Source organism: Siphateles boraxobius, unplaced genomic scaffold (genome assembly GCF_051911475.1).
Source record: "Siphateles boraxobius isolate OS27281-9 unplaced genomic scaffold, OSU_SipBor_1 24, whole genome shotgun sequence".
NCBI lineage: Eukaryota > Metazoa > Chordata > Actinopteri > Cypriniformes > Leuciscidae > Siphateles > Siphateles boraxobius.
This window is the reverse complement of record NW_027508855.1, coordinates 8,964,289-8,988,684: the sequence shown is the minus strand read 5'-3', so window position 1 is coordinate 8,988,684 and position 24,396 is coordinate 8,964,289. Positions and strand designations below refer to the sequence as shown.

At 36.6% G+C, this 24,396-nt stretch overlaps 4 protein-coding genes across 8 annotated transcripts in view; 1 reads left to right on the top strand and 3 right to left on the bottom strand.

Annotated features, from left to right (window-relative positions):
- The window catches only part of amer1 (APC membrane recruitment protein 1), a 150,732-nt gene that overhangs the window by 9,593 nt on the left and 116,743 nt on the right, over positions 1-24,396 (bottom strand). The gene's annotated exons all lie outside the window — the stretch shown is intronic.
- asb12a (ankyrin repeat and SOCS box-containing 12a) lies at positions 1,611-4,819 on the bottom strand. Of its 3 annotated transcripts, XM_077241247.1 has the most exons (5): positions 4,739-4,771; positions 4,581-4,635; positions 3,658-3,856; positions 3,000-3,572; positions 1,611-2,580 (listed from the first exon to the last, which is right to left on the bottom strand). In XM_077241247.1, the coding sequence occupies exons 3-5, from the start codon at positions 3,845-3,847 to the stop codon at positions 2,426-2,428; spliced, it is 918 nt and encodes a 305-aa protein (XP_077097362.1). In that variant the 5' UTR covers positions 3,848-3,856; positions 4,581-4,635; positions 4,739-4,771; the 3' UTR covers positions 1,611-2,425. The 3 variants fall into 3 exon arrangements, with proteins under 3 accessions (XP_077097362.1, XP_077097363.1, XP_077097364.1); XM_077241248.1 differs by lacking the exon at positions 4,581-4,635 and having other exon boundaries at positions 4,739-4,819; XM_077241249.1 differs by lacking the exons at positions 4,581-4,635; positions 4,739-4,771 and adding an exon at positions 3,958-4,069.
- Positions 4,935-16,533, bottom strand: mtmr8 (myotubularin related protein 8). 3 transcript variants are annotated; one of them, XM_077241242.1, is made up of 14 exons: positions 16,356-16,533; positions 14,962-15,084; positions 14,299-14,461; positions 13,622-13,779; positions 11,491-11,619; positions 9,478-9,612; positions 8,903-9,035; positions 8,630-8,739; positions 8,410-8,535; positions 7,670-7,719; positions 7,215-7,415; positions 6,880-7,008; positions 6,582-6,708; positions 4,935-6,497 (listed from the first exon to the last, which is right to left on the bottom strand). In XM_077241242.1, exons 1-14 carry the CDS (start codon positions 16,377-16,379, stop codon positions 6,204-6,206), a joined length of 1,902 nt encoding a protein of 633 aa, XP_077097357.1. In that variant the 5' UTR covers positions 16,380-16,533; the 3' UTR covers positions 4,935-6,203. The 3 variants fall into 3 exon arrangements, with proteins under 3 accessions (XP_077097357.1, XP_077097359.1, XP_077097358.1); XM_077241244.1 differs by having other exon boundaries at positions 14,953-15,084; positions 16,356-16,509; XM_077241243.1 differs by lacking the exon at positions 11,491-11,619 and having other exon boundaries at positions 16,356-16,515.
- shisa2a (shisa family member 2a) lies at positions 21,906-23,500 on the top strand. Its single transcript, XM_077241241.1, has 2 exons — positions 21,906-22,358; positions 22,991-23,500. Exons 1-2 carry the CDS (start codon positions 22,070-22,072, stop codon positions 23,488-23,490), a joined length of 789 nt encoding a protein of 262 aa, XP_077097356.1. The 5' UTR covers positions 21,906-22,069; the 3' UTR covers positions 23,491-23,500.

Below are 24,396 nucleotides of genomic sequence, written 5' to 3'. Positions count from 1 at the left end.
CCTTATTTTTCTGTCTTTTCCGCCCGAACGTGCAGTGATGTGCTCTCTCCTCGCGCAGCGCTGGAGGAGCTCGCGGTTGGGATTCACTTTGTTCAGTGAGCGCTGGACCGGCTGGCGGCGTTTCCGTGCTACGTGCATTTTGGGAAGTGTAGTACCATGGTAATCTATTTCTTTTACTGTATTGGCATATATACAGCACAGCATTGACAGGAAAAAATACGACAAGGGGCCAGAATTAATATTAGGCTACTAAAAATAACAATATACAATAAAATAAGTAACATTTGACAACACATTGATGAGCATAAATTAAAATACTGTTTTGTACATGTACTAGGACAACTCTTGAATATGGTAATTAAAGCAGTGGTATTTGTTTGTGTAATTCAAATTTGAGTTTTGCCGCAACATTTACATGATTGGGGACCCACAAGAGGCTGCTTTGGGGTCTACAGAAAAAAAGATTTTACTAAATGTGTATCAAATTGATTTCAAACTTAAAGGTGGGGTATGTGATTCTCCTTTTTGTCAATTTTTTCAGAATAACTTGAAATCCTATTCCTAACCCACTTACAGCCACTGAGTTAGAAGCACTGAAATGAAAATTAAGCAATTTAATCATCAGTGGAACGGGCAGGACTCGAAAAACTCCAGCCAATCATTTCCAAGACCACCTAGAATTATAGGACAGTAAGTTCGTCAATCAAACGGGTACCACACCCCCCTCCCCACAGCATGGGGGCGTGCACCTGAGACGCATCTCTCTGTAGGCAAGGGAGTGGTTATCTGGTACCCTCTGACGTACCAGAGGGTACCACAACTTCCAATAGGAAAATTCAACTGCAGTAGCCACCGTTCAACCTGAAGAAGGCAGCACTCAGACGTTTTTACACCATATATTGTAGAATTAAAACACTTTAAACCCAAATGTCAAAAAATGTACTGAACCAATGAACAGCATTTATGAAGCTCCATTCTTACAGATCATTAACTAAAAAAAGTTGTTTTAGTGTTTAGTTACCCTTTACTGTGTTGACAAACGTTTTAAAATTTGAACAACATTAATCATGAAAAACAAATGTTTCTCTTCTGGTTTTTGCCTAACTTTAATAGTGGGTAGAAAAAATTGTTATCCTAATAAAAAATATATTTCCAGATTTGCTTGTTTTAGTACAATGACAATATAATAGCTTATTAATTAATTTTACTGCCTTATTTAGAAAGGGGGTCTTTGATATCAAAAAGTTTAAAACTAGGTTAACTAAAACTATTAAAGGGATAGTTCCCCCACAAATTAAAATTGTGTCATTAATTACTCACCCTCATGTCGTTCCTCTTTTGAACACAAATGAAGATATTTTTGATGAAATCTGAGAGATTTCTGTCCCTCCATTGACAGCTATGCAACCACTTTTGACTGTATTTTTTAAGGTCTGTCTCTGCATTGTGTATAGCTCCTCTATGCTAAATTTAAGTATTTTAAGTTTGCCACATCAGTGCAATAATACTATTTTATGACATGAATAAAAACATTCTCTATGTGGAAACCAGCACCTCAAATTACCGCCATAAATGTAAATATAAAGAAAAACAACCACAGATAAACATTCAAATGTTGAGTACTTAAATTTTATGAACAAACTAACAAGCCAGCTGTCATCCATTGCAGAATAATGTTGTCAAAATACACTTTCAGAAGCCCATATGTATATCCCATTAGCAAAGACTGCTAAACATGAAATCTTCAAGCTACATACTTCAATACCGGTCATAAATCCTTATGAAGACTTGGAACTGATCTTCATTTTGAAGTCTTTAATTTCACATGAACAGAATGATCACCATTTCACTCTACCTGCACAATAGAGGTTATACGCCATCTGTTGGAAGAGTGCATCCCTCTAAACAAGGGATTCATAGACACAAGTACATCACAATGGATTTTATATATCATATTAAGATTGATAAGACAGTTACCAACAATTTTGCATCCATCATCAAGCTGTTACTAATCAACAAAACACTAATTAATCAGTAAAAATCATTTTCACAACAAATTAATTTACTATGAAGAAATGAAAACCTCCAGATGATCTTGAAAAGAGAGAACAAGACTATATGACAACGACACATAGTTCTAGAGCATTAACTCTTTTAGACAACACTACTGGTCATATTACATACAGTAATATTAGATACTGCAAATTAATGCATGAGGATGTTCAAGTTTAACACACCTTACATGTAAACAGAGTTTGTTAGCAGTGTATCGGCCCGTCTGTGAGATTGTATACGAGTGAGTCCACGTCATTAGGTCAAGATCCTCTGTCTGTTTCCTTCCCTCTAGTTTTTTGTATGGTCTACCTGTCCAGTGTTTGTTTGAGTCTGTCCTTTAATAAGGCAAAGTCGAATATGCTCTGGTTTGTCAGTAAACCAATGCACTGCTCATAGACTTGTGTTTTATATAGTTGATGAGCCTGGATGGAATCTCCAGAGAGTCCAAAGAGTGAATCTTGTTCACCTGTATCAGGTGTCTACGAATGACCAATCTACACTGAGATGCCAGAGTCTTCGGACACCCTGTTTAAAAAAAGAGAGATTAATAAAACAGATATTAACAATTGCATGGCAAACAGAGCTATTTTAGTATCATTCATATACTATTATAGTGTTCATTAATATTTTGAATTAGCTTTTATTTTTATATTTTCAGTTTTCACTTTATTTTAGTTTGAATAATTTTGTGTGCTTTGTCAATTTTTATGTTTTTTTATATTTATATTTAGCTTCATTTTTTTTATTTCAGTCTTACTTTTAGACATTTTAGTACTTCAACTTAAACATTCTAATTTTAGTCAAAGTTTTTAAAGAGAAACTTTTTCATCAAATGTTTATTATTTATTTAAAATAAATATATGTTCTTAATAGTTTTGGTTACCAAAAACAACACTGATGAAAAAAAAAGAGAGACCTTATACTGCTAAAAACTAAATTCTCACCTCGCTCTTTCAGCAACAGCTCAACAGCTTCATTCTGTTTGGTGCTCTTCTCTATGATGAGAGTCGGCAGGTACACGTTTGCCCCAAAGTCAATGAGCAGTTGAATGTATTCGACTCCACAGCCGTGTCGCAAACACAATTCCAGGACCGTCTTCTGCTGTGTGGCCCTGCCGATCACCTTCTCTTCCGGGCTGTTATAGTTCGGATCGGCCCCATATAACAGCAACATTTTAAAGCAATCCAGGTGTCCATATATGGCTGACAGGTAAAGCGGCCCGCTGCACACGGCAACCCCTGATGCCCACAGCGTCACCTTTGACCTGGCGTTGACCTCTGCCCCGTGCTGAAGCAGCTGGAGGAGGATCTCCGGGTCGCCCTCTCGGGCGGCGGTGAGCACCGGCGAGCTGTTGTTCAGGTGACTTCCATTCGGATTAGCCCCGGCACGGAGCAAGGCGAACACGCAGCTCAAGTAACGCCCGCAAACAGCAGTGAAAAGAGGAGTCTGGGCTTTCACATCAAGGGGGTCCACCTCTGCCCCATGGGCCAGGAGCAACTGCAGGCACCTCAGGTGGCCTGTAGGGAACAAAACATCTGCATCTTGGTGTCCAACAAACTCAGATGTGACATCAGAGAGTGCGTGCAAGGGTGACGCATGTACCTTTGGACGCAGCCATGCGTAACGGGGTACCTGGGATACCCCAACCGCTCTGGTAATTAATGCACTTCCTGTAGCGTTCTTGTGACAGTAGCTCAGCCAACAGGAAATGGTCATCATCAGCCACAGCTCGGTTCAGCTCAAGACTCTCAGCAGCAGATTCATCCTCTTCCACCGGTCGCAGCTTGAGCATAGAGGAGAACTGTGGAGAAAAAAAAAAGTTTATGCACAGATTAGTGTCTTTGTAGTGTTTTTTGAGTGATTGTTGACAATAATTCTGTAAAATGTAAAAAAGCTGCCAACATAGACGATGCCAAAAATGATGTCCAGGTTGGCAGCTCGCTAGCAGATCAGTTTCACTTTCATTTGAATAATTGTATGTGCCTTTATCATTTTCATTTGTTAAACATTTATATTTTGCTTTCATTTGTTAAACATTTATATTTTGCTTTGTTTCAGATTTATTTAAACTGACAAAATGTATATTTTTAATAAGTAACCAAAAACAACACTGGTGGCTAAATTTTCAGCCAGAATTTTCAAGATTAATTGCATTCTCTTCCAATACGAGAGGTGTTGCACTTATAAGTTCAGGGGTGCATAACAACAAAACCTTATACTGTTTTATCTGGTCTTATATTGTTGAGTAAATCATGATCACATAATACTATTATGTGTGACAGCGTTTAAAACATTAAAACGCTTTGTCATGATGAACTTTATTTATCTGGATTAGCTAAACGGACTAACGTTACCAACAAGCAAAGACAACACAGGTTAGCCGACTAGCAAATGAGATAAAACCCATAAATACAAGCAAAACTGAATTCTTAAAGGCTTTATGTTTCTAAACTCAACTGAGAGTAATACTGAGCATACACGGAAGAAAATTCATTATCAAGCTTTGAGCTCGGTAGCAGATTTACCTCGAGTAACGTTATCTGTAAATAACGAAGAGCTTGACTCGCTCTCTCCGACCTGCTGTCAAACAAACATAACGTTACATTTTAACAGTACAAACGACTACGAATATACACCATGACCATTTAGCGGATATTTTAGTTTTCGTCTCAAGGACACTCACCGAGCTAATAATAAGCCAAACACTGACGACGAGTAGCGGAAGAAGATGTTCTGCGGGCGGCCAGAGGGGGCGCTGTGCGCGCAAACAGCGCCATTGGAATTCAGTCATTCCTCTATGTGTAATGAGCTATGGTAATGAGTGGGAATGTTACCCACAAACTTAATGCAAATAATACAATCACATAATACAATGCACATTTTAACTAAAAATGTATATTTATTTAAATAAAATATCCATTTAAATTGAACGGTGTACAAAAGAGGTACAAAACTGTGCAATGATCAAAACAAGTGTATAAAATGATGTAATTACACAGCAAAAATTTTAAAATAGATGTAATGTAACCAACAGGCTGCCATTTTCAGTGACATCACTGACCTTTTGACTATTGCTGAACATTTAATTTAAAAAAAATCTAATTTAATCGAACAATAATATTGTAAACGAATGCTTCTCAATGAAGGAAGCATTTTTAAACACATTGATTTTGAATCTCACATAATAAGAAAAGCCTGTCTGGAGCTCCATAGCAAGCTTCAAGAACTTTAATTAAAGAACTAGAACTAAAGCTGTCAAATTTTTTCCACATACACAAGCAATACACTAATTTTACACATCCAGTAGAAAAAATAAAAAACAATATTGCTTTGCAAAACTATATATGCAATGTATTCAAAAGGCTTGGACAAAAGGACACAAGTAATATTCTAGAAGGCCCACCATCAACTGTTTTATGTGCATCAAATGATTTGTTTGGCATTAAGAGCTAGGCTTTAACAATTCGGCATCCAATTGAAATCAATCAGCAGCATTTTTAAGCTGTTTCTTTGCATGCAAAATAAACAGTGTTTGCAATATAGAAAACCACAAAAATAATACTACGCCCTTGCGCAAAAAAAAAAAAAATGTGAATCAATTTGACCCGTTTTCTAATAGTGTGTTCCCTTTATCTACCTGAATCTCACAACAGCTGCTTGTGTGTCTGAATAAATCAGTATCAGGGTCTGGTTTTTCAAATGTACTACACATATTACATATATTATATTAAAAGAAAGACATTAAAAAAAACTACAGTTCAAAACAACTCCAATGAAACAAGGTCAAATATGATCAGAATGGCATTTAAACAAATCATAAATTATTCTGATTGCCTATGATCAAAGCATGTAGCTTCAATCCTCATTGTCTGAAGGCCAACAAACACAAAGTCCACAAAAATGTATAGAACATTTAAGGAATGTTCAGAACAGATATAATAGGGTAAAATAATACAAATTTAATTTGTTTACAATTTGATTACAAATCTTATGTACAATGATACACAATCACAAACTGGTGTGTTGACTTTTTTCCTATTATGGCAGCCTCAATTGTGAAAAGAGTACTGCACGAATCTTTTTAATACTCTGGACTTTTGTTCGTTGGGGTTTCAGTCAAAAAATTTCCCATCTGTTACTATGGAGACTCAATGGGATTCTTGTACGTCCTCTTTGGAATGTTCTGTTTCCACAGAAACAGATTCGTCCTTAGAGGAGGTCAGATCGTGTTCGGTGGCCGCAGGCTCTGCCCCTTCTTTCTCATTGCACGTCTCAGCTCCTGGACCCGCCTCCTCTCCGTCGCCATTACTCAAAGGAGCACAGCTTCCGTTTGATTGGACAACAGGAACAGTGGGAGTGTTCTCATTTGGACTGTCCTGTTCTGCAGGTGCATTGATTGGTCCAGATGGATCAGAGAGAACTCCATCTGCAACAGCCAGCTGCTGTAAATGGAGGAGAGGGAGACAGTGACATGTCAAACAAATACCTCTCCACTCAAAAACTGCAAATCCCACAACCCCACTTACTCGCTGTAATTCAGTCATGGTTCTTTCTCCTTCTACCTGCTTCTGTGTGAGGGACAGCAGCTGGTCTAGAACAGACTGTTTTGGGTGCATGCCTCTGTCATAGTGGTTATACATCCCACACCAGAACCTGGGGAACACACATACACAATACAGCACTTCATTGAAACTGTGTTGATAGAGTACATCAGTGATATTTTTTTACCATGCTTTTGGTGCTAAACTATTCAGTAAACACTAGACATTACAGAAATTGCATTAATTTCATTCAATGTTCATGTGTTCAAGAGTGTATTCATACTTGAAGTGCAGGGGTAAAGTGCTTGGTCTGAGAAGTGTGCTCTCTACTGTACGTCGGTACAAGGGGTTTCGATACTGATTCTGGTTCTCCAGAAGATGTGTCCACAATGAAAAAGTTTTTTCATGCAACCTAAAATAACACACAGAATGTTGAAGCAAAGCATTTAAAATCATTCCAGACTTGAAAACAAACAAACAAGCAGAGTATGGTTGATGTCACTTCTGTCCGAATCAAAAAATATTTGCTTTTAATTTTGAAGCACACACATTAAATGCTGACTGATTTTTTAATTTTTTTTAAATCAATAAGTGTGTGTATGTGAATTCTATCCTCACCTCATTTCCAGTCGCTCTTTCTGGCAGTTGCCGATGAAGTTGCCGTACTGGCAGGCGTAGACTTGATTGTGTATTTCTATGAGGTAACGTTCATTAAACTCAAACACACAGGGAAATTGTTCTGACAGCTGCCACACGCACTCCAGGAACTGGGTGAACACCGGAGACACTTCCTTGGGGTCGGTGTCCAGATGGCCACACCTAACGTATATACAAGTGAGCACATGATGTCACAAAAAACTGACCAGTTATTGACAATAACGGCTACAGAGATCACCATTAATAAAGTCAGCCTTTATATAGTATACAAAAGGTAATTATTACATGTAACACTTTTAATATTATTTAAAATTAATAATACTGCTAAATAATATTTACAATTGCTGTTATTAAACGCTGTGATACTGTTTTAAGGATTATTTAACAATTCATGTAACAGCAGTGAAAGTTCTTACCTGTGACTAAATTTATGACCAAAAGAGATCCACTCCTTTTCTATTAAAACCTGTAAAAAATTTTTTTTAAAAAGTCAAATAATGAATGAATTTCCCTCAGTCTGCTTTTTGATAAATATTTTCAAGACAGTCAAGACCATACATTTTTTCTATAAGTTTAGGTGTTTTACCTTTTAATATACACTACTGTTCATAAGTTTGGAGTCAGTAAGATTTGATAAAAAAATGAATACTTTTATTCAGCAAGGACACATTAAATTGAACAAATTGACGGTGAAGACCCTGTAAAAATGCTTTCTCTTCATCAAAGAATCTTGAAAAAAATGTATCATGGTTTCCACAAAAAATATTAAGCAGCACTACTGTTTTCAACATTGATAATAATAATAGGAAGAAGAAATGTTTCTTGAGCATCATATCAGCATTTTAGAATGAAGACTGAAGTAATGATGCTGAAAATTCAGCTTTGCCATCACATTTCACATTACTTATAAAAATAGAAAACAGTTAATTTTAAATTGTAATATACAATCACAATATTACTGTCTTATTGTATTTTTTTATCTTACAAACCCTAAAATGTTGAACAGCAGTATATATTTAGTTAGTTACACAGAAATAGTTGATTACTTATTTAGCGAAGCCATGACCTGCCTAACAGTGACATAAATGTGAGCGTGCACTTAAAATTCTAGGAGTGCTGTGTTGAGTGTAGAGGTTATAGGTTACTAGCTCATTACCATGAGGCCTTTAATGGTTCTGTAGTATGGGTCTAGCAGTATGCAAGCCAAAGAGCACACCTGAGCCGTTCTGTCCCATCCATCAGAACAATGTACCAACACACTCGCCCTCTCTTCACAGACAGCCTATAACACAAACAAAAGGACAGAGTAAATCAGAAATACTTGATCATTTCGGTTGGTGTGTCTCTCCATGCAATTATAGATTTGAGGTCAGTACCCTGGCGAGGAACACGCCTGCATCCATCACAGATTTGATGTGCCTCAGCCAGCCGGAATTCTCCAAACCTATCAGATAGTCACTCATGGAAGGGGATTTCATAGAGCACACTGTAAAGAACAAAGGTACAACCAACCATCACTATATCTACTAATGGCTTAAAAGGTACAACCAACACTCAAGTGAGCATAAAGTTGCAAACACAAGCGTAATTAGCTTATATAGAGTTAATATTGCATATACCAGTACAAATGAAAAAGCTTGTCCTCTCACCCTCCAGTAGTTTTTGCAGGCTGTTTCTCATGACGTGGATGTTTTCAATTCCTTGGAAGTGGAACCTGATATTGGAGTAGTTGTCCTCATTCTCATAGCCTTTACCAGCTGCACGGTTCGCCATTGCATTCAACTGACAAAGACAAAAAAACGTGTATAAATACATGCACACGTTTCTCCAGATGATCAGGTAATGGTTTACAGTTATTTCGCACTAAAAGAATAGGGAAAGGAATAATATGTTGTTTTTCTAGTTATATTGGTGAAACATGAGATGGGCAACAATAAATAGAACAGCATGTACAATATTTGCAATACATACAAAAATAAAATATATTGCATAACTAAACTCTATGACCAGAATGTATTGGTTAACTAATCCGATTCTGTAAATGTTCATTACATAAATAGAGGAGTAGTTGGGGTCAGAGGGTGAAAGATTACACATGACACCTATGTGACTCCTACATATATGCCAGAGCAGTTGGGGTTGAATGTTTAAAGATAAACATTTACAAGTCCCATCATGAGTTGTCCACTAACGTATATAGAAAGGTTAAGGTTAAAGGTCACACCTTAGGCCGTGTGTCCACTACATATATAAAAGGGCAGTTGGGGTTTGCTTGGCTGATGACCTGAAGCATCTGCTCGTCTTCTACACAGCGAGAGTTCAAACCTGACAAAGGCTGACTGCAGCGACAGATCGCAGCCTGCAAGAAAGTCACACAAAATACAAAGAACAGACAAGATGTTGATAAACGTGTTGATGTATTTATGTTATTTTATAACATGGTGCAAACTGTAAAAATGCGATAAGTCGACTGTGTGAAATTAGCTGTTAAAAAGCATAGCAAGTAATTTTGCTGTCTACTATCTAGGTTTAATCTACCTATAAATTATTCATTTAAATGTATTAAATAGATTGGACTATTCAATAATTTTGCAGTATTGTACAAAATAGACTGCCCGGTCAAAAAAGAAAAAAAAAGGATTATTGCAGTGATTATTATGTTTCTAGCATGTTATATGTTTGCCAACAGTTCCTCTAACCGTAATTGATGGAGTGTGTAGCTTTTCATTTCTTAAACAACCATGTAGAAAGACGCATCATGGCCATATTCCGGGATGACAATGTCAAGATGCATAAGGCTCAAATTGTGAAAGATTGGTTGAGAGTGAGCATGAAGGATTATTTTCACACATGATAAAGTCCAGACCTTAAATTAGTAGACTTTACAGAGTGCTTGACTCTTGCATTGTCAATACAAGATTTTGACCAAAATTTGATGCACCCCTTGATGGAAATAACATTCATGCTCCCTCCTAACCAATCTTTCACAATTTGAGCCTTATGCATATTGACATTGTCATCCTGGAATATGGCCATGATGCGTCTTTATACATGGTTGTTTAAGAAATGAAAAGCTACACACTCCATTAATTACGGTTAGAAGAACTGTAGGCAAACATATAACATGCTCGAAACATATTAATCACTGCAATAATGATGCAATCATTGACAAGCATTTGCCCATTTAAAGCCTAACAATGATCTTTTTTTTGGGCTGGAAAATGCATGTATATAATTATAAAAAGCTTTTCTCTAAACTTTGTCAGCTATCTTTGATGAATTTGATGAGTTTGTTGCGGTGCATTTTGGGACTCCATTATCTGTTAAAGGTTTAGTTCACCCAAAAGTGAAATTTCTGTCATCATTTATTTACTCACCCTCATGTTGTTCCAAACCCGTAAGACTTTAGTTCATCTTCGGAACATAAATTGAGATATTTTTAATAAAATCTGAGAACTTTCTAACCTCCCATAGAATGCAACGTTATTACCACTTCAAAGGCCCAGAAAGGTAGTAAAGACATTGTTGAAGTAGTCTATGTGACTACAGTGGTTCAACCTTTATGTTATAAAGCGACAGGAATACTTTTTGTCTACAAAAAAACAAAAATGACGACTTTATTCAACAATTTTTTCTCTTCCATGTCAGTCTCTGATGCTGTTTAAACACAGTGTAGCACTTCTGGGTTCTACGTCAGAATGCAGGCTCATTATTGGCCGGCTACAGAGTCAGCATTACACGCATGTGTCGTGGTGCTCACGTGAACAGCATCGGAGAATGACAAAGAAGAGAAGAAATTGTTGAATAATACTTTTTTTTCTTTTGTGCACAAAAAGTGTTCTCGTCGCTTCATAACATTAAAGTTGAACCACTGTAGTCACATGGACTATTTTAACGATGTCAATAACATTGCAGTCTATGGGGGGTTAGAAAGCTTAAATTATGTTCCGAAGATGAAGGTCTTACGGGTTTGGAACGACATAAGGGTGAGTAATTAACGACAGAACGATTTAATTTTTGGGTGAACTATCCCTTTAAGGATACATACAATGCTTTCTTAGAATTTGGCCATTTGTCTTAGACAGCAGCATAATTAAGATGTCAGCTGTATGAAATAGCCTTCGCGTCAGGAGTGTGCCTATGATGCCTTAAAATGCTCTCTAGGTGGGGAGCCCACTAGGTTGTGGAACAGAGCCATTGTGTGCATTTATAAAGTGCATGCCATGCGCTTGTACACCTTTGTATCTTTGTGATAGTAAGACAGAGCAGGCAATCGCCCTCGGCTCCTAAACTTGGCACTGCCTGTTACCGTAGCAACACTGGCACTTTTAGGGAGTCCAAGGATAGATGGATAAGTGCTACAGATCTATGTGAAAGAGAGACAGAGGGACATTTTTGAGAGATCTATGAGACAGAAAAAAAACATTAAAAATAATTATAATATAACACAATTTATAAATGAATTAATTATAAAGATTGGTCAAATTTTAAACAAAAAATTCTGATCAAGTTTTGGGTGCATACACTACAGTTAAAAAGTTTGGGGTCCGCAAGATTTGTTCATCAGTATCTTATCCTCACCAAGACCATTTATTTGATCAATTATAAAAAAATATTTTTAAAAAAGTAATTTCGTGAAATATTATTACAATTTATTAAAATTATTGTTCTAAAATTTAATTTATTCCTGTGATGACAAAGATGAATTGTCAGCATCATTACTTCAGTCTTCAGTGTCACATGATCCTTTAGAAATCATTCTAATATGCTGATTTGGTCCTTGCGTCTTATTATTTTCATGTTAAAAACAGTTGTGTGGCTTTCAACTGAAATAGATAAATAACAATGTAGTCCTTACTATCACTTTTTATTAATATTAAAGGGATAGTTCACCCAAAAATGAAAATTCTATCAGTATTTACTCACCCTCATGTTGTTCCAACCCCATAAGACCTTCGTTCATCTTCGGAACACAAATTAAGTTATTTTTGATTAAATCTGAGAGCTGGATCACTCCTCATTAGGCATCTAAAGGGATTGAAACTTGCCAGCCCCGAAAAGTTATTAAAGACATTGTTAAAATAGTCCCACAGAGAAGGAAATGAACAGTTGAAATAAAGTCGTTATTTTTGTTTGTTTTTTGCGCACAAAAAGTATTCTTGTCGCTTAATAAACTTAAAGGATTAGTTCACCTCAAAATGAAAATTTCCTAATAATTTACTCACTCCGATGCCATCCAAGATATCCATGTCTTTCTTTCCTCAGTGGAAGAGAAATTAAGTTTTTTGAGGAAAACATTTGTGGATTTTTCTTTGAATAATGGAATTCAATGACAACCAGCGTTTTGAAGTCCAAATCAATGCAGTTCAAAATGTCTTTGAAGTGCTTTAACAGTCTGTGCACGATCGCAGCTGAGGAAAAGGGTGTAATCTCGCGAAGCGATAGGTCATTTTCAACAAAAAAAAAATATATATATACTTTTTAAATACAATTGTTCGGATTGATGTGATCTGCAACGTGCCGGGAACTACGTCATCATGTTGAAAGGTCACTGTCGATGTTGCCGCGTTGGCGGAAGTACCGCCCCACTATTTTCAAAGCGGCCAATACAATTTGAACTATCCTCCTTCGCACCATAGACATCATATAGATGTCTATGCTTCGCACGGTCGAGTGGGGCGGTACTTCCACCGGTGCCGGCGAGTCTGACCTTTCAACGTGATGACGTAGTTCCCGGCGCGTTGCAGATCAGCTAAATCCGAACAATCGTAGTTAAAAAGTTTATATATTGTTTTTTTGTTTATTTTGAAAATGACCTATCGTTTCGCGAGAATAGACCCTCCTCCTCAGCTGCGATCGTGCACAGACTGTTAAAGCACTTCAAAGACATTTTGAACTGCATTGATTTGGACTTCAAAACGCTGGTTGCCATTGAATTCAATTATTCAAAGACAAATCCAGAAATGTTTTCCTCAAAAAACTTATTTTCTCTTCCACTGAGGAAAGAAAGACACGGATATCTTGGATGGCATTGGGGTGAGTAAATTATTAGGAAATTTTCATTTTGAGGTGAACTAATCCTTTAAGATTGAGACACTGTAGTCACTTGGACTATTTTAGCGATGTCTTTAATAACTTTTCGGAGCTGGCAAGTTTCAATCCCTTAGAAGCCTATGGAGGAGTGATCCAGCTCTCAGATTTAATCAAAAATATCTTAATTCTTGTTCCGAAGATGAACGAAGGTCTTACGGGGTTGGAACAACATGAGGGTGAGTAAATACTGACAGAATTTTCATTTTTGGGTGAACTATCCCTTTAAATGGTCCTAAACAGGATGCATGAACACTTAACTATGTTTACTATGGTACCTTATAGTTCTTGTTGAGGTGGCTGATTTCCCAATATTCATTTGACAAACCCATCCTGCTGAAGTCGTTTGCCAAACTAATGAATTCCCAACCCCGTCTCCTGTCCTCCTCATTTTGATGTGGATTATAGAGAAAGGCATAAAGCTCATCTTCTTTGACTGAAATTACATAAGTATGTCATTACTGGGCCAGTCCTTCACTGTCACTACATTCATAAGTATGTTGTTGATTCAGAATTGTTTGCGCTAACTGAAATAAAGCTAAAATAAAATATAAATATTAGATGAAAATGTCAAATTTTTTAAAATTAAAGCTGCAACCTTTCTAACAAAATTACTACTAACTGAAGTATAAGTTTAATATGAAGTACTAAAAAAAAAAAAAGTTAAATAAAATTAATTTTATAAACCTAATAAAAATGCACATAAATACTAAACTTAAACTAAAATTAAAATATAAAATAAAACCAAATTCAAAATATTAATAAATACTATAATACATAGTATATAAATAATACTTAAATAACACTGTCATGTTCATGTGTTTTCGTGTCTTACATACTTAAACATTTGATTTTCTGTGGGTTATCAGTTCAAAAATAAAAAAGGAAATCTCATAAATGCCTACTTTACTCATGCCAATGCAGCAAACCACCAGAATGTGTGCGGTGTGTGTACCTGGTTGTGAAAGGCGCAAAACTGACTGATAGACATCCTGACAATCTTTCTCTCTTTGGAACAGCAGATGAAGCATCTGGAAGGTTTTACAGCGGATCAGGAGCGGACAACCAGACGTGGTTAAAGGATGTTTCTCTACTGACGCAATGTGATGATGCAGCACCTTCAAACACACAGGATTGAAATATAACCAGTGTTATCAGACATATCTAGATGTGTGTTTCTAAAAGACTCAACAACATACACCCTAGGGTGGAAGAGATGGCTGCATCGCAAATCAGGCGAGAAACAAAAGTAGTATGTCCGAATTCACAGGACTCCTAAAAGAGTAGGCAAAAAGTACACAGATGACCTACTACATCCGGCGAGATTCTGAAGTGTGCATATGATGGACATTTTATTATCCCATGAGGCCATGGGAGATGATTTTGTGAATTGCAGTGAAGCACCACAACTGACTCAGGTAGGTCACATGATAATGACAACATGGCGAATATAGTACATCCGGATTACATTCATACTAAACACATTCACACACAACATAGAACATACTTTCTTAGCAGTTGTGAAGTGATTACTTATTCAAAATAATGTAACTACTCAACAGAGTATGTGATTTTCGGATGCAGCCCATGACATTCTGTTCCCACTTGCCTACATTACCCATGTTTCTTTGCGTGTGCTGTTGGTTTGTTCCACGTAGATAAGGTGAGTAGCAGTCAAGTAAAGAGTGCCCAGAGCTGATGACTTTTGAGTGTACCTGTTCAGTAGTTTCACATACTCCACCTGCAAAAAAAAATCATTAAGAAAAGCATTAGCGCAGAATTATTGACTAAATGGTCTTCTACTAATGACCAAAGCACTAGCCAATGACTGAAGGGGTTAAGCAGACAGAATCACGTCTGTTGGGTTTGGATGTGCCCCTCAGGGAGCAAAACCCATCATCCAGACTATGTTTAACACAATGGAGAGGAAATCCTACAGAACCTCTTAAGTCTACTGTCAGCACATCCTGTTGCTCCTTCTCTGCACTTTTGACATTTCGGTTACTGAGTAACAAGCGATGAAACACAATTGTAACACAAGATGCCACTTCAGCACGAAGGAACATTTTATTATGAGTCAAAGTCTAATGTATTCTGATTGTTTATAATTGATGAACAACTAATCTTTTCAGTAACTGATTAGAAAAATCTTTTCAGGTCTTTAGGATAGCAAAATGAAGCTGGTCAGGTGTGAGATCTCTATTGTGTCCATAAAGTGAACAGGTTAGATCCTGTGATTCTGCATGCCATGAAACTCAAGTTAAGCCACAGTAGGTCAAATTAGGATTATATTGATCAAGATTCAAACTAATAATTCTCTGTGAGCGGGAAGAGCAGATCTAAGCAGAGTTGTTAGCTGTTAATGTAGACCACAGTTCCTGCGGTACTGCTGATTCAACAAGCGACATCCTTTGAGCTGATCCCTCAAACACACACAAAATACAAAAGGGTGCAGCAATTATATTTTAATACTTTTAAAAACGATAATATGACCATATAATGATATGGAACAAAATAAACATATTTACAGCATTACTTCTCAATCCTGGTCTGAACCCCATACTGCACATCTTGGATATGCACATTTCTTTATACAATAAACTACATAGATGGCATGCCTTTTAAATTTTAGAGCAGGGTCCCTCACACAAGTATGATCATTTGGCATCTAAAAGATTGGAAAACCCTGAAAAGCTTCATAGAATAATTTCCTCTCCCTTTGCCTACAGGTTCACTTGAGAAAACTTACAAGTGGAACTTTGAAGTGCCAACTAAAAACACCCTCAAAGTCCATTCAGATTAATTAGATGCGTTACATTCAAAAAACAACTTTAAAATGCATTGGATGAATTTAACAGCATACTAAAGCTCGGAATCGTATTAAACAACTAATTTAAACGCTTCCTTCTGCATGTTTTTACACCTATCGAGGGTTATTGAGTCTGACATTACATGAGATCTGCCAACTTTACACGAGTAACAGTTACCGCTGTTGATCAAATTCAGACCTACCTTTGGCGTTATAATGTGCTCCATATTTTCATTGGGTTATCATCCAACAGTCCACGTTAAACATTCGTTGTTTGTGTGTTTAGTGGTAAACATATTTGTTTCGGGAAATCGTTATACGTTCCTGATGTTCCTCCCTAGCATGAGGAGGAGGACTACAATCATGTCAGCTGACTGGAGCAGATATCGCGATAAGTCCAAGAACAACGTGATTTCAGTCGCCAACTTGATGTACGGGTCGTCAACAGTTCATTACTGAAGCATGCTGCAATAATTTAACACTGCAGTACGTATCTAAATAAAAACATATTGATTTAAAATAAATTATGCAAATTATTTTAGTAACATAATGTTAAAGGTAAAAAAATAATTCCTATAGCTACAACAGCTGTTATATAAAAAGCTATAAAAAGTTATAAATAGTCTATACAAGGGACAAATAAAAGAAACAAATAAAAGTTGGCTTGTCATTTTGACATGACTCTAGTTTTTAGAGTGCTTGGGGGCTTGTTGAAAAGTTGAAAAAAAGTAAAAATGTATAGAAATAATAATAAGTTACTACATTTGATTAAAAAAATAAAACCATAAATAAATAAAATAATTTAAACAATACATATAATAGCAAAGTACTCATGTTTATAATATGACCCCCCCCCCCCCCCCCCCCCCCCCCCCAAGTAGATTTATTATTTGCATATAGGTCTTTATTCATGAAAATACAATATATAGCCTTTAAAATAGTAGGATGCACTGTAGAAAAAATTTGTTGATGCCTTAAATTTTTAAGTACAATCAACGATGTTTAAGTCATTTCAATTTCAATTATATTAAACTGAATAAAAAAAATTTGTTGAATCTTGCATAAAAGTTGAAAACTTATTTTGATGACTTAAAGCATGTAAAACATATGTTGTCATAACGTATTGATGATTTAATTTCTTTAAAGTGTTGGGGTCCCTTGCATGAGAACAATCATGTCTGGGGTTCTGTGGCATCTTAAAGATGGAAAACCCTAAGACAAGTCATAACATATCTGGAAACGTCATTAACCCTTACTACCAGACACACGCAGCACAGGGGGGTTGCTCCTGCAGGGTGGCCCAACCAGATTGTCTAATTGCTGGGGTGGACCCCCATCGCTTGACCCATTGTCATCTTAACAACCTCCCGACTCTTAGGCTCAGTTATCTGATAACAGGCACACTAATGAAGAACATTAACATACAGCTCACCCAGCTTAAGCCAAATTCCCTCTTAAATACCTGCCAATGTCCTGCACACACAAAAGCACAAAATACACATGCTGTAGAATCTGACAGAACAATGACAACAATTGTTGACTGCAAGGCTGTTTATTCAAGAAAAAAATTGTTACTGCCTCCGAATATGCACACTTCCTCGCGATAAACAGTATGTGAAAAGATTATGTCTGAATTCAAATTATTTAAAAAACAGTGGGCAATTACCTACTTCAAGGGAGATTCTGAAGTGTGCATCCATGGACACTTTAGTATTCCATGAGTTCAAGGGAGAGAAGTTGTAAATAGTGAAGTGATGCAATTGATGCAGATCCCATGAAATTGACAGCATTACGGATGTATTATGTTCATACATTCATGCGGTATAACATACTTTTGAATGATTGTAAAGTAAAAAGAAGTACTCAGAGAGAATGTGATTTTGGACGCAGCCCATGAGATTATTTTCTGATGGATAGGCCTTCAGGTGCTAATGTGTTTTTAGGACTCTCAACCATGCAGAGAATCAGATAAAGAAAACAGAGATGAATCAGACCCTTCAGGATAATGATAGAATCTGCAGACAGATTTGAATGCTGTCTAACGCTCAACTCAGCTCCATCTGACTATATCATTTCATGTCATTCCTGCACTCTCAGCATGGGAGCACTACCAGGTTTGAGCATGTCAAAAGGGTTAAGCTAGAAAGGACAGAGATGTTTGTCTCATTTTACATGTGCTGTGGTATGATAATGGTTTCATGTTATCTCAAAGTCACCTAAACACTTTAGACACTATACAATAAAGTAGATATTAGGCTGCTTAGAATACAATTTTATTTTTAAAAATAAAATTATATAAAAATTGCATTTGTTTTAGAATTGTGAAGTGAACATTTTGCTTTTTAGAAATTAAGTTGTGAATGAAGATATTTAGATCAATCTGAAACTAGTTCCAATTTCCTGTCTATTCCACAGGCTCTCTTTCAGCTCCTCTCACTTTCTCTCTTTCCAACGGGGCTCTTTTTCCCTACTTTCACTATTTCTCTCCCCTCTCTTTCTCTCTAGTCTCCCTTCCAGTTCTGTTATCCAACCAGAAAATCTGCCAATTGGTGTCACATTACTAGTTATTTTGTTTTTCAGAAAATACATTTACCATCTGGAGCGTTCTCACACACACACACACACACACACACACACACACACACACACACACACACACACACACACACACACACACACACACACACACACACACACACACACACACACACACACACACACACACACACACACACACAAAATTCACTTACTCATATACTCAAGTTGTTCTAACCCTTTATGGGCTTCTTTCTTCTGTTGAACAAAAAAGAAGATAATTATTTTGAAGAATGTTGGTAACCAGACAGTTGACGGTAGCAATGGATTTCCATAGTATTTTTTAATGGCCAACTGTGAATGTCCATCAATGGCTAACATTTTGATTACCTACATTCTTTAATATACCTTCTTTTGTGTTGAGCAGAAGAAAGAAACTCGAACAGGTTTGGAACAACTTGAGGATGAGTAGTGATGACAAAAAATTTACTTTTTCGCTGAACTATCCATTTAAGCAGCTATAGTTAAAGTTTATGAATTTACATTGACTTTAAAGACTAATATTCAGAAAGCCCAGTCTGTCACACCCTCAGGAGACAGGCTTTGTTGACCCAATGCTAATTTGTTAGTTCTTAGACAATGGCAATTTACTGTCTTTTGTATGAGGACTAATCTCTGTTAATAGCTTGACACAATCAGGTATGCCCAGCTGCAACAGAGATTTATGTGAACAACGATATATGTTGTTTTTTTGGATACAGTCAAAGATGTAAATCTGAATGAAGGTAAAATCGGTTTTAACGGGGTAGTACATATTTGGAACTGAACAATGAAGACACAGATATTCTGAGAATGTAGACATGTTGTTAGAATAAAATTAATAGAAAATATAAGATGAATTTATTTGAATAGTCTGTTTAGTGAAACAGTCAAAGGAATCACATAATTTTCCTGAAAGAACTGTCTTTTTAGAGGTTTAGAGTTTTCACTCGAGTGGTGACACACAAGTGTGGACAGCAAGAAAAATTAAATACAAGCACAATTAATAAATATGACCCAGATTGCATTAAATAAAGGTTCACTTAGCAACAAATACATGCTGAATGCTGACTAATGATTTGAAGCCACAAAAAATAGCTATTTAAAAAAAATGTATTACAAAATTCTACATTTACCTATAATCTGCCTCATGTTAATAATAGAATGTTGCAGTTCAATAATAATACACCACTTTTTATTCAGGTAATTTGATATATTTTGTATAATAAACACTGGTAGGTCTACTGTTTCTTCACTTCTTGATGTCTGAATCTGATTCAGAAGGAAGACTTGAGCACTGCTCATTAAAGACTTTCATAGTTGTTAAACTAAGTGTGTGTGAGTGTGTGTGTGTGTGTGTGTGTGTGTGTGTGTGTGTGTGTGTGTGTGTGTGTGTGTGTGTGTGTGTGTGTGTGTGTGTGTGTGTGTGTGTGTGTGTGTTTGTGTGTGTGTGTGTGTGTGTGTGTGTGTGTGTGTGTGTGTGTGTGTGTTTGTGTGTGTGTGTGTGTTTAGATGTGCATTGATAGTGAATTGACCTCCCTGTCTCAGATAAAGTAAACAGAGACAGTCAAGCACAGTCTGAAACCTTTTACCCCCACATACAAAAGGCTCCATCGGTCTTCAGACATGCATGATATTTATTTAAGTTGTAGCTATCTAACATATATTCTGTTAATATTTAGGTTTGAAAGTGAAAGAGGCAAGTTTTTACCTCTATTTTAAAGTGTAAATTTTAGACTGATTAGCCTAAATGTTGTGGGTGTTATGTTGTAAAGCCCATGAACAGAATCCTCGGTTAGCCTATCTCACTTTAAAAAACCCTTAACTGTCACCCCCCCTTTTGATAATTGACATTAAAATGCACTATACAAACTTAAATGGTTGTAATTCAAGAATGCTTTGGAATATAGACCTAAGTTTGGTCTTGTTTTAAAGAAAACAATCAGCAGATTATTACTGAAGTGAAAGCACTTCAAAAACTGAAAGTATGAAAAAGTTATGGAAGTTATAATTTACAGTAAATCAAATATACTTTATTAATATATATATTTTTTAATATAAAATAAATATTTTACAAAATATGTTTTACTATAAAATTACTATAAAATGAAAGCTATATATCTACACAAGTTGTATTCCAAATTTAAAGTTGATATCACAAAAATTGAAGTTCCCATGAGATTTTGTTTAGGTGTAGTACCAAAAATAGCCACCGGGTGCCATTGAATTCCATTGAATTTAATTGTATGCATTCAGCCATAAAAAATTAATAAATTTCTATCCAAATATCACTTCTGTCACTAAATATGGACCTTGAGACTCAGACCTTTCTGACAATATGTGTTTTGTCAAGATTAGAAAAGGTTTTGATAATAAATTATGAAAGATAATTTCAACGTCCAATTTCAAAACGGTTTGCACAGGGTGAATTCTGAGTTCGTAAGCTTTCAAATGATACCTAATTTATGATAACTAAAATATGTGATATAATAATAATAAAAAATTATATATATATATATATATATATATATATATATATATATATATATATATATATATATATATATATATATTATACTTTTAGAGGACTTCTTATTTTACTTTTTTAAATAAAATTTTATCTTTCTTTATTGACAAATACTAGATTATGTTTTATTATGAACTTTTAGCATTAAAAACCAAAGTTTCAATTATTAAAAGTGTGTGCGTCGACTTTTTGTGACAAAGGTCCGAAACTCCTGTAATGACGTCGATTTTTTGAGGCGCACTCTTGTCTTAAATTCATATATTACTGTTCATACATAATTTGTAAGAAAAAAACAGCGCTAAAATATATATTTAGGAGTCTTAGACCTTTCCAACGATATATAGTTTGTCATAATTGGATTAAGATTTAATAGTAATATAGCGAAGTAAAGTTAGATATCCCGCTAGCGGGATGGTGACAGTTAAGGGGAAAAAAGGATTTTGATCTGATTAAAATTTTGATTTGTGACCCAGGGAGATGATGGTGTTATTTAGAGCGAGTTCATCACCACTTGTCATATCTTGTAGGCTATAGCTACAGTAATTAGCAGCGCAAACATACAAATAAACAACCCTGCCAATCACTAAACCCCGCCTAAATTTAAATGCAGATGACCGATAACGAGGGGCTGATGGGAGCAGGAGGGGCTGCTAATGTGTGTTTGTGTGTGTTTCAGGGGGATGGGGTCCAGCAAACACATAAATGACGCCTGCAGACAGTATCTCCAGATCAGATGCGACTGGCTTGCGGGATCTTCGTAGCAACTTCACATTAAAATCGACTTCTGCAACCCAAAGGATTTAAACAAACGCAATCATGACTTCATCCGTACCCTGCGCTCTCTTTCTGTTCATATCAATCGCTCTCCCGTTGTCTTATGCGTTATCGGGGGAATACTGTCACGGCTGGACGGATTCCTTCAACTCTTGGCACCGGGGATTTCAGTGTCCGGAGCGCTTCGACGGCGAGGACGCGCGCTACTGCTGCGGGACATGCGTGCTCAGGTACTGCTGCACATACGCGGAGGCGCGCCTCGACCAGAGCACCTGCGACACTGGCTCCGAATCGGAGAACACGGATGACATGAGAAAGATGACAGAAAGTGGTGAGTATTTATATATACTTGTGTAATTCATAATGTTGGTAGCACTTTATTTTACAGTCCTACCCATGTAGCCTACTGTACATATTACAGAAATTACAATAACTGGGTAATAACTAGGTACTAACCACTAAACTTAACCGTAACCCCTGTAGTTAGCTTAGGTAAATCCTTAAATGTAAGTAGGCCTACGCGTTTTTGTAGTAGTGTAGGCTACTAGTTATTTAAGGAAGTAAATGTTTGCTTTGAATAATTTTACGGAATAGATTTATTGGTTGCCATTTACACTGCAGCAAAAAAAAAAATAAAAAAAAAATAAAAAAAAATATATATATATATATATATATATATATATATATATATATATATATATATATAATCCCTTGAATGAATGCTGTTGTGTGATTAGAAATTCATAAAGTATCTTTTTATTAAGGGCAATATTTACTGAGTTGATACCCGGGGACATTTTTAACTTGTTATTTTTTCTAAGCATATTAAAATACCCAGACCTAGATTCTTCAGACATGTTTTTTTTACATGTAAAGTTTTATTTCAATTTTATTATTTAGTTATTTACTTTTATGATCCCTGACATGCATCTTTTTATGATCCTCATCTCTCTTCCTCTCTAGTTCCAACATATCTCCCCTTTGTGATTGTGGTGAGCGCGTTCCTGTCGTTCGTTCTGGTCGGTGCGGTTGTGTCTATCTGTTGCTGCCAGTGTGTGAAACCCAAAGCGAGCGATCGACCAACAGGGCCATCCGCTGCTCAGACCAGCCTGTTGGAGTCTGGAGGACCCTCAGTGGACAGCTCCACCCCATCCCGCACATCCACTTCAGGCTCCTCCATGACAAACGCTCGCCCTCCACCATCTGAACTCAGTGTTAACCTCTACGGGCCGATGGGAAACACATTTCCAACTTCTCAGACGCAGCAGTATGTTCCTCCAGTCCCTCAGGGGGCGCCACAGTTCTATCAGCCCTACATGAATTACGCTCTCCCCGCAGAGCGCTCCATGCTGATGGCCCCAGCTTTCCTAGACGGCCGTTCAGCGTTTGGGCAGGTGCACGGACAGCCTTTTCCTCAGGCCCCTATGCACACAGAGCCCATCTATCCAACTGTCACTGTCTGATGATGTTTATAAAGCTGGCTTCCATAGACATTTTCTGGACCCACATACACAATCATGACTGACATCGTGTTGGTCATGGTTGGTACCTTTTTATGATGTATTAATGCTTCTCATAGGAGTGTATTTGCATGAACACTTGATTGTTTGCTCAGCAATCACTGATTGTGATGTTATTTAAAACAGATTAGAGAATACATTTATTTCATTGGCAATTTGTTTGACTCCTCGTTTTTACTCAAAGATATGAATATTTCAGGACGTGTGTGAAACTACACTTTAAAAATAAAGGTTTTTTATTAGCATATATGGTTCTATGAAGAACATTTAACTTTTTATGCAAACTCATATTCCACAAAAGGTTAAAAATAGTGGAAAAAGGTTCTTTAGATTTTTGAAACGTTCATCATGATAAGAAAAATTGTTCTTTCACTGAAAAATGGTGCTTCTATGGCATCACTGCAAAAAACCCTGTTTTGGAACCTTTATTTTAAAGAATGTAGGATATGAAGTAATGTGAAATTATTTAATTCTCATAAAACTAATGGAAAACTCCAGCAGAATTGGTTTAATTTACTGAAATGAAGTACAATCTTTTCCTTAAACTGAAGTTCTAGAGACCTTCTAACTATCTGAACAGTAAGTGGCTCTTTGTTCTGCAAAGCTCTTTGGTTTTTTCTTTACAGTACTATGTGAATGTAAAGCTCTCCAGCCGTTACAGCTGCTTGTGTGTGTGGCTGAGCAGGTTTTGTGCGAATGCGAATGGTTTTTATGCGTTTGTGTGTGGAAACGGCAGGAGGGGAGAGGACAAAAGATGCAGATCTCCTCACGCCCCTGAGAGCGGGATTAGCGCAGGTAAAGAGGGGTGTGTGACTGAGATTAGGCTCTGGATGGCCCAGCTGGAGTTTA